Source organism: Theobroma umbraticum, unplaced genomic scaffold (genome assembly GCF_002168275.2).
Source record: "Theobroma umbraticum cultivar Fairchild unplaced genomic scaffold, ASM216827v3 scaffold_51.0, whole genome shotgun sequence".
Classification (NCBI taxonomy): Eukaryota; Viridiplantae; Streptophyta; class Magnoliopsida; order Malvales; family Malvaceae; genus Theobroma; species Theobroma umbraticum.
In genome coordinates this window covers 9668349-9677482 of record NW_018397260.1, presented here as the reverse complement: position 1 = coordinate 9677482, position 9134 = coordinate 9668349, and the positions used below count along the sequence as shown (strand labels likewise).

Sequence of the window (9134 nt, the reverse complement as noted above, 5' to 3'; positions counted from 1 at the left end):
GATTGAAGATGCTGGAGAGGTCATAGAACTCTTTTACCGGTGTCGATGTGGTGATCACTTCTCTGTTGATTCTTTGGAGTTGGGTAAAATGGGGTACACTTTGTTGAGGGATGGAACTGAGATATCTTTAAGGATTCCCGATGCTTTACCAGCATCAGTTGTTCTCCCTTGTGGTTCTTGTTCATTGCTCGTTCGCCTGATGATAAATCCAGATATTAAAGTTCCGAGCGATGGTTGTTTGTGATCAGTTTACCTTTTTTCAATTCTAATTGATGATTAAGTTATTCTTTTAATTGCGCTATGAAAGCTTTAGATATGAAGTGAAGCAGTTGAGGTCTATGGCAGCCATAGGGAGCAGATGAAGATATTCAATGTTGTGTAACTTTCTTATACCGAGTGAACAATCTTGAGGAAAGTTTCCTCGATCATTTTTGAGGATACTTTTATCAAAATGTGATTAGGTTTGGTTCTGTTTTGTTGTGTGTGTAGTGCAATGTGAAAACCAGGCATGCCCTGCTGAGACCAAAGATGATGGAACTTGAAACATATAGTATTTGGTCTCAGTAAGGAATAAAATTCAGCACCAATTCATGGGGCTTGGTTGTCGGCCCCGACATGGGCTCACCATGTAAAGCCTTGTGGCCTGTGGGTTGCCTTGCAATGATTAACTTTCCAAAGCTTATACATGTTGACGATTGCGTAACCAAACCAAAATGCCGGAAACAGGGTAACAGAGAATCTATTGATCCCAAAAACAGTCTGACTGGTTGTTGGGGATAGGGTCCAAGGCAATCTTTAAAAATTTTACATTAATTTTCGTACTTAATCTTGGTTTTTAATGAGCAATTAGTTCTTAATGGAAAAAAAAGGGAAAGAAAAGTAGAAGGAAAGTAGATTGATCTGCTCCACGCCTCGATACGTCGACACGTCAATAAATCCAATCCTTGGCTTTAACTCTTTGCGCTGTCGGATTGGAGAAGCTTTCTTGCTTGTCCAACAGATTCACGCAACTCAGAAAGAGCGATTGCACAAGGTTAGTGTCTCTACCACTTTTTCTTCCTCTTCGAACAGGACTGGGTTCCAGACCTTTTATCGTTTTCGCTACAATTAATTAAGTAATTTGGAGTTGATTAATTCATTGAATGTTGGGGTTTTCAGCATTGAAGATCAGAACGGAAAGTGAAGCGTGAAGCCCAGGTTCATTGAATAAAAGACTCTTGGAAGCTGATGGGTTCTGGGGAAGGAAATCCTCGCTTCAGTGTCTTTGATGGAGTTAAGACTTTCCCATTAACACCCGAGGCTCTCATGGCAGAGATCAACACAGCTATTACTAATCTCGAATATGCACGTGCTACAGCTCTCCTCGACTCCCCATCTTCATCTATGTCGAGAAACAAAGGTCATGATTCGCCTAAGTATGATGCCCGAATGGCTGATGAGGCTTATAAAGCTGGATGTGCTGCACTGGCTGCTGGCAAGCTTGATGAAGCTTTCCATTCTTTGAATGTTTCTCTCTCCAAATGCCCTCCTGAGAAAACCTCTGCTGTTGCCAAGCTTCAGTCTCTTATATCTGTCACCTCTCAGCAACTTCGCAAATCTTCTGTTTCAAACTAACCCTTGTTGTTATGGTGCGTATTTTTTATCTTAATTTTCACTGTTTCAATCCAATTTAAGTCAAAACATTGCTTTAGAACTAAACTTATAATGTTGTCGTTTTATAGGTGCTTTTGCATTGCTATCCAAGTATGAGGTTCTTTCTCATTAAGGAAAAAGAATATGAATAAACTGTACATAGTTGAATTCAGTATCAATTAATTCATCAATATAACAATAATTCAGTTTATATGTGAAAGATTTGAACAAATACAGGGATAAGCTCAGAAATACATGATTTTATATATGGATAATAGTGAGTTAGTTATAGACCGGTATGTATGTAGGTCCTTCGTAGGTCATAGTTCTTTTTGTGTTATGTACTCACTCCTTTGGTATTTGTAAGTATCAAGATTAATATGCCTTATGAAGAGGTTTTCCTGGGCACAGGAGCAAAAGCTTTTTGTTGTTACCACTATTTAACCTATCTTTGGATTTGGTGGAGAGGAAAAAGAAAGAGCTGTATCTCAATACTCAATAGAGATGCTGTAGCTAAGTAGCTTATACTTAACTTCACATTCATTTACTTTTCAAAAAGAAAAAAAAAGAACTTCACATCCGTTCAAAGGTGGAGAGCTGTGTTAATTCTGGCTAATTTTCTGCTATGTGTGCTGGTACCCATGTCCTCTTGACTGGGTTACTTTTGCAATATTGCTCGACAAAGGTTAGATGGCATCAAGTGATGCTGTGCTAAAGAATTATACTGTTTATTGTGCCAAGCCAATCATAAAAGACTGTTATGAGGCTTGTTAGGGTTGCGGGCTTGCAGTTTAGTTGAGGCGAAATGCTTACGATCTGTTGTCCAAAGTAATGCATACACCATAATCTCTTATTATAACTTGTAAGAACTATCAAAAAAGTTTCACATGCACACGACTCGAACACTAAGCTTAATCTTTTTGCCTAGTCTTAGAAGAATTATTTTTGGAAAGACGTAGCAAATGTTGAACATTGACTTCTAACATTTGAAGATTGTGGAAATGATTTCTCTAGTTAGCTTTTGATTGTTTATTTATGTTCTAACTCGCTCTTTGCTTGTAAATTAGGTGGCACTACTGGACAAAGCTAGCCATCATTGGTTGCTTTCATCTCTATCATGTTGCCTTTTCCATTCATTAAAGTTTGTCTGAGGTTGGAAATGATTTTTCCTGTTTCTTTTGGCTTGACAAGTGCAATAGTTGGGCTGTCCTATCATTCATGACATCCTGTACAGTTGATTGGGGAAATCCTCGTGGTGATTCAGATCTATGGTCGAGGATGGGGAGAGATGCAGCAACCTTCTCTCTTGCCCTGGCTCTTTCTTGGCTCTGGGGTATCAGAACCTGCTAGTCTTTAAGGTGGTTGAATTATGTTGGGCATAGACCGAGTATTAGTAATGTAATTATGCTGTCTATCATATCAGATTAGTTTCTGTAACTCTTACACTCTGCAATGTTAATCGTTTATTCTTCTGTTTTGACATAAAAATTTTCAATGAAGGCACTTGCCGATCAATTGGCTATCACATCCCCATTTTTTTGCCTCTTTGATTATTTGTTCAAGACAAGCTTTGTCTCTCTGTTATCCCTGAAAGCATGGAGACTAGTTCCATCGAGGAGGTGCCATTAAGAAATTCATGAAGTTGCTTTAAAACATACACTCGTTCTGCAATTTTGGTTCTGTCTCGTGACATTTCACCAAGATTCCATTAAAATGGCCAAAAGATAACGCTCTGATGATAAGTTCTTTTCCTAGTACAGTTAATGCCGGTTGACCATAATCATGAGTGTCATGCCTACCTCAACTGCTTAGATTGCCACTTGTCGTCAGGGACTGAAAGAAAACAAAAGAGAGAAGGAACTAGAAAGTCAGTAGATCGTAGGAAGGACATAAAACTTGGTTAACGCCGGATCTTGATCAAGCTTTCCATTATGTAATGCGGTCGTAAAATCATTGAGGCACGCTCAGCTAGCTCAGCCAGTTCCCTTACAAGTTTTACTCAGGTACGTTCGTTTCGATTCCATGATTTGACAACAGTCTACAGCTACTTTATAGTACAATCATTTTGATTCAGAATCGAAGAAAAGGCCACGGTTTGTTTCTGTATTCTATATTGCTCTTGAAACAACTTCAGGCCGGACAAAGTTAGGTACCAGGTCTTGGGTTTCACCATGACTTAAGCTTGAAGTGAAACTTGTAAATTACTCTAAAGGAACTATCTATGGAAAATGAAAAGAAATATAACTCAGTTTAAGGGTCTCCATGGGGAATTTTTTCAGCCCAGTTGATGAACATCAGACGGTAATCTCAAGCTGAAAAGTGAGATCCTGAGTGTCATTTGTTAGTCTGTCTAGCACCTTTTTAACTTAGTCTTTACCCCAAAGGATAGAGTCCCTGTATTTCCCAGTGCGCTGCGATGGCACTATCAACATATAAGCAGGTCAATTTTTAACACCATAACAAGGAATGAACTATAGCAATCAATGTTCTAAAGTAGTCCGTGTAATATAAATTCAGTATCTTAGCAGATCAATTTGCCACTTCCAGACATCTGGTTTCTCTCCAACATGAGCGTCTTTTATCAGGAAGAGCAGCCTCGTCAGTCTAAGAGATGCAAGTTCCTAGCTTCTGTTCTGAAGGAAGCGTTTTCCAATTGCCATACTTTCGGTGGACATTCAGGTCCAGAGGAAGAAAATCCAACAAGTGACATCGATGATGAATCGGAAGTACGAACTAGCACTAGCAGCAAACATGATTTTTCCCAGTTTTCTAAGTTCATTTCACTGCCAATATTCGACCCTTTTTTGTGTTTGTGATGTTGTTTTACAGGTTGTTGTTTCTGAGATTCGGAGTCGAGCAATGGAGAAGATGAAGCGCCGGCCTAGTCTAATAGCAGAAAACATTTCCTGGGTGTTTTCTCCTTCGACAGGAGAGCTGTATATAACCTCAAAGCACGCCAAGCGAAGAGACAAAGATAACGAAGATGAGGAAAGAGAGGAATTCTTTTCTGTCGGGAGTTGTTTCTCTCTCTGTTCGAGTGCTGTGAGCAGGGAAGCGTTTCTCTCGGCCAAGACAAACTTTTCCCGCTGTTCAAGCTTAAACAAGGTTGATTTCCCAGACTTTTGGAAGTTTGATCTTCAGGATTTTCGACGGCGATCAATAATTCAGGAATTCTGCCATTGCGAGGGGTGGCCATTTGGGCTGTGTAGGAAGGCTGTGTTACTTCCGCCTCTGCCGAAATCCCCTTCCGAGTCTTGGTCTTGGCGTAAAGGCACCAGATTAGCTAAGACGCCATATATTTAAACATAGCCTGGCCTTGGTCTTTTTCTGTCTCTTTTACCCTATTTGATCTTGGCGATTGGAAAGCAAAGCAAGCTGCCTTCCTTTTACTATTTGCTCTTTCAAGTGCTAGAACCATGCTAAATACTAGCATCCAGTCAAAGAATAAAGAGGTTAATTATGGACATTAAATTTGTCTGTCTCTCTCTCCGGTAATTAATTGATTATGAACTTCAGACAGGGAGCAAGCATGCCCCTCTCCACTGTATTATATTTTCCTTGGAGGTCCGGTTTACCATCCCCTTTTGAACCTAGTGCAATGCGCCCATTTTTTGAGAAGGACAGGCTAACATCATTTAGACCAATTAGAGAAGCAAAAACCCTTTTTTGCTTCTGGTAGCATCATAAGTCAAGTAATGAAAAAGAATGGTGCAGGAAAATTTTCCGATTAAAAAAAGCTTAAGACACATGATGTTACACTTAAATTTACTGTTGTTCACAAAGATATGCCTTTTATTTAGCTGCCAAGCAACTTGAACCTCGAAGGTTTTCTGGCAGAACAACACCGACCTGTCTCCAACTATTCATAAACATGATCTAAAACAGAATAAGTCCAGAGTGATATTGAACTCTCTCAAACTATAATGCTAAGCTCTTTGCTCCACATAAGATCCAGAAAGTCCAGAGGTTCCAAGAACAGTAACCTGCAATCAAGCAACCAAAACTGTTTAAGGAGTTGCGACGTAATTGCCATTTATTTATAGTACCCAAAATACTTGTGTACATATACAAGTGGCAATTTAGCAACAGTGCTTACATACAGTGCTTATGCAACAATGAATGCGAATGTCAATGCAGCTAAGAGAAAACTATGGGCTGATGCACCTATTCATTTCTTCGCTCTCCTCATAAATCTGGGTGGATGAGGGATAAATAGAAAACTGTTACTATAATATGACAAGTGATTCTCTTAATGGGTGAAACTTTGGACCTGTATTCTGCTCGGTATTCCAGAACCCCAGATGGTTAGGATGTCAGGTACACATCAGCCAAGAACAATTCCAACTCGTGCACATACTCTGAGATGATCTTTTTGCTAGTTCTCACGTCTTAATCACCATTTGGGCAAGTTAACCCCAATACTAATTTTCTTGTGTCATGTTGAACCATGAATCACATGCAACAGAGTACATTAATTACTATAAACCCACGTTATAATGCTCAAGGTAGATCATGCAGTCAACAGAATTAATAAATAAGGGGCAAAACATTCAAGTACCTTTCCCCACTCAGAACCAAGACCACTACATCTCATCTTGAGGTAGATCATCTTTGATCCCAACTCTGTCTCTACCTTCTTTCGCAAATAGGTTTCATCAGGACCAAATGCATCCAAGTAAGTTGTATATCGTTGATAAACTGTGCGAAGTGCGTCTACAAACTCATCTGACAAAGGCTTTACATTCTACAAAGAAGATTCAATTCATCAAACACCGAGAATGCGTGATAATGAGACAAAGTAAACAAAAGAATCATCAGGGCCTTATAGATTATAATACCTCTCCACTCAATCCAATGCTGTCATCAAGTTCCATTTTCATGCTCATCAGAATGCCACCAAACTCTTCAACTGCTTCAGCAGCTCGGAAAACATTTTTCAAAGCCTCCTGGCCAGCTTTGTCATCAGTATTTTTGGACAAGGCTTTCTTTGCATCCTGTACAACTGAATACGGAACTTCATCCCAACTTCCAGCCATTAAATCCTTGAAGACATTCTGAATTTCAGGGTCTTTTATGGCAGGCATGTGAGTTACATCTTCACTAAAGTAGCGTCTGCTTCCCAATCTCACAGCAAGGGAAGACCTGCCACCTGCGTACATTAACTGATGCATAAAATGTGTAGAACATCATACAAGTTGGTACCTTTACAACTTGCTACACATTTCACTAGCAGCTGGAAATAGTTGTTTTCAAAATAATCAAACTAATAAGCAAATGCACCAATTGGAAATATCAGTCATAACGCACCAGTATCACCACAAGTAGTGCCATCCTATTTTATACCCATAGTCTTGCATAAAATACATTATTTATGTAACACATATTATCACTTAGACCCAAAAACCTTCACACATTAATTCACGCACTCAGTTGGAGGTATAAAATGCCGTGTAGCGAAGACAATATTATGGTGAAAACTTTGACACATTTCACTGAATGATGGAAGCACAAAATTAACTCCGTTTGTTTCTAAGCAGCCCTGAAAGATTTCAGCTGCTACCTTGATTTAGACAAGACATGGAATCCCATATGATAAAAGTAACGTATGAATTGAACATGTTTCATGATGAAAACAATGACAAAGAACAACAGACCAGAATTCCAAATTCTATGTTAACACAACCTCACAACCATAAAGCAGTTATACAAGAACTTGAATTCAACCCTTATCAGGAGTAAAGGTAAAATCTTGCACAGGTAACAACAAATAAAGCTACAATTTTGAAACCCCAAAACACTTTAATTAAGTAATCATCAGAAGCCTGAGCTAAACCTTATTCATCTACATTAGATAAAAGTAAAACCCCAAGAAAAAGAAGTCAAATACAAACGCAGCTTAACCAATTACACGACCTATATCATTTACCAAATCTAATTCAACGAACTCAGCGATTCCGAAGATGATTAAAAACGAGAAATTTATTATCAAATAAGGGTCCAAAAGAATAGATAAGTACCGGACGGGAGGTTTCTAGGCGGATTAGAGGCGGAAGGTGGTGAGACAGAGAAGAAACTCCGGGAACCCAAGTGGGGGTTATGGGCGGCAGCAGCGACGGCGGCAAAACGGGAAGATCTGAAACATGCTGCTCTATAAATGGATCTAAACACCATCATCTTCTCCATTTTTCTGAGGCTTTTAGTTTTTTAACCAAATTGGCAGAAAGCAAAACTGTAAAGAAAATGCAGAGTCACCACACTAATGGAAGTTTCCGCAAATCATAAACCAACTTTGAAGCACAAAGTATTAATGAAGGCGGATCATTCTTCGTTATTTTCCCAATATGAGGCTCTGCTTTGGGCCACTTGTTGGGCTCTTAATTTCCATAAAAGGATATTTATAGACTCAATTGGTCTGACAACTGAAACTAATAGGCCCAATTCCTTTTCCTTGTATGTTGTCATTACTAGGTTAGCTCCTTTCAAGAGACTTGGGACATAATTGGGCTGAACCTGACCATGACTAGGTTTCTATTCAACATATATTGAGACAGCATTACCACTACAAAACTACAAGTCAAGCCATTCTTACATATTTAAGATTATGAAATCATTGTCAGTCTAAAGCGCCTGCTAGCATGGTCAGGGTTTTCTTTTGTTTCCCTTGCAAAGAGGCATGCATTCTTGTAGAAACTAAGTGCAAAAATCATACATGGTTATAGCTTACATGTGTCTGATATTGACTTCCTGAAGCATTATGGGCTCAAGGAGTTTCTGGAAGATGTTAGAACCAAATTTGATGAGAAGGTAGCTCGGTGGATAAAAAAATGGTGGCGTAAGAGTTTTGGTTTGCCCACCTCAATTTTTAAAACTAGGACGACCTTGTTAACAGGTCAAAGCAGATGAAGGAAGTAAATTGTTGTGCCATCTAGCTATCAACAAGTACAAAACGGAAGAGAAATTTTCATAGCCTCAAATCAAAATCTAGAAGCCCAACCTCATCCCTCTACCTCTCCTTTTCTTCTCATGGATTCATCAAGCAAAGCAGAACTGGTTACTGAGTTCCCAGGTATCATCAGAGTCTACAAAGATGGCCGTGTCGAGAGACTCATCGAAACTGGCTTTGTCCCGCCATCAACTGATCCCCAGACCGGTGTTTCATCCAAAGACATAACGATAATCCCTGAATCCAACGTTTCTGCGCGCCTCTTCCTTCCAAAACTGACTAACCCTCACCAGAAGTTGCCTCTCCTTGTCTACTTCCATGGTGGAGCCTTTTGTATCTCATCACCGTTTACTCCAAAGTACAACAGCTACCTGAACGCTTTGGTAGCTGAAGCTAACTTGATTGCAGTTTCTGTGAACTACAGGAAAGCTCCCGAGCACCCTATCCCTACAGCTTACGAGGATTCTTGGGCTGCTCTTCAATGGGTAGTTTCACATTGTAATAGTAAAGGGCCTGAAGGATGGCTAAATGACCATGCAGACTTTCAAAGAGTGTTCTT

At 39.5% G+C, this 9134-nt stretch overlaps 5 protein-coding genes across 7 annotated transcripts in view; 4 read left to right on the top strand and 1 right to left on the bottom strand.

Annotated features, from left to right (window-relative positions):
* The window catches only part of LOC110417103 (DNAJ heat shock N-terminal domain-containing protein), a 1931-nt gene extending 1461 nt beyond the window's left edge, over positions 1–470 (top strand). The window contains 1 exon segment of the mRNA XM_021429313.2: positions 2–470. Within this exon segment, the coding sequence (XP_021284988.1) occupies positions 2–244 (243 nt within the window). The 3' untranslated portion in view covers positions 245–470.
* Positions 471–601: 131 nt separating this feature from the next.
* On the top strand, positions 602–3100 carry LOC149527226 (uncharacterized). Its single transcript, XM_089783499.1, has 3 exons — positions 602–1033; positions 1159–1628; positions 2700–3100. Exon 2 carries the CDS (start codon positions 1228–1230, stop codon positions 1612–1614), a length of 387 nt encoding a protein of 128 aa, XP_089639625.1. The 5' UTR covers positions 602–1033; positions 1159–1227; the 3' UTR covers positions 1615–1628; positions 2700–3100.
* Positions 3101–3269: 169 nt separating this feature from the next.
* Positions 3270–5094, top strand: LOC110417102 (uncharacterized). 3 transcript variants are annotated; one of them, XM_021429312.2, is made up of 3 exons: positions 3270–3635; positions 4180–4358; positions 4462–5094. In XM_021429312.2, exons 2-3 carry the CDS (start codon positions 4200–4202, stop codon positions 4933–4935), a joined length of 633 nt encoding a protein of 210 aa, XP_021284987.1. In that variant the 5' UTR covers positions 3270–3635; positions 4180–4199; the 3' UTR covers positions 4936–5094. The 3 variants fall into 3 exon arrangements, with proteins under 3 accessions (XP_021284987.1, XP_021284984.1, XP_021284985.1); XM_021429309.2 differs by having other exon boundaries at positions 3270–4072; positions 4161–4358; XM_021429310.2 differs by having other exon boundaries at positions 3292–3635; positions 4161–4358.
* A 247-nt stretch (positions 5095–5341) lies between these two features.
* On the bottom strand, positions 5342–7941 carry SDH5 (succinate dehydrogenase 5). The gene is made up of 4 exons (XM_021429306.2): positions 7650–7941; positions 6471–6781; positions 6191–6376; positions 5342–5615 (listed from the first exon to the last, which is right to left on the bottom strand). Exons 1-4 carry the CDS (start codon positions 7813–7815, stop codon positions 5559–5561), a joined length of 720 nt encoding a protein of 239 aa, XP_021284981.1. The 5' UTR covers positions 7816–7941; the 3' UTR covers positions 5342–5558.
* Positions 7942–8655: 714 nt separating this feature from the next.
* The window catches only part of LOC110416569 (putative carboxylesterase 2), a 995-nt gene continuing 516 nt past the window's right edge, over positions 8656–9134 (top strand). Inside the window, 1 exon segment of the mRNA XM_021428580.2 lies at positions 8656–9134. This exon segment is cut by the window's right edge and continues 92 nt beyond it. Coding sequence (XP_021284255.2) covers positions 8656–9134 — 479 coding nt within the window.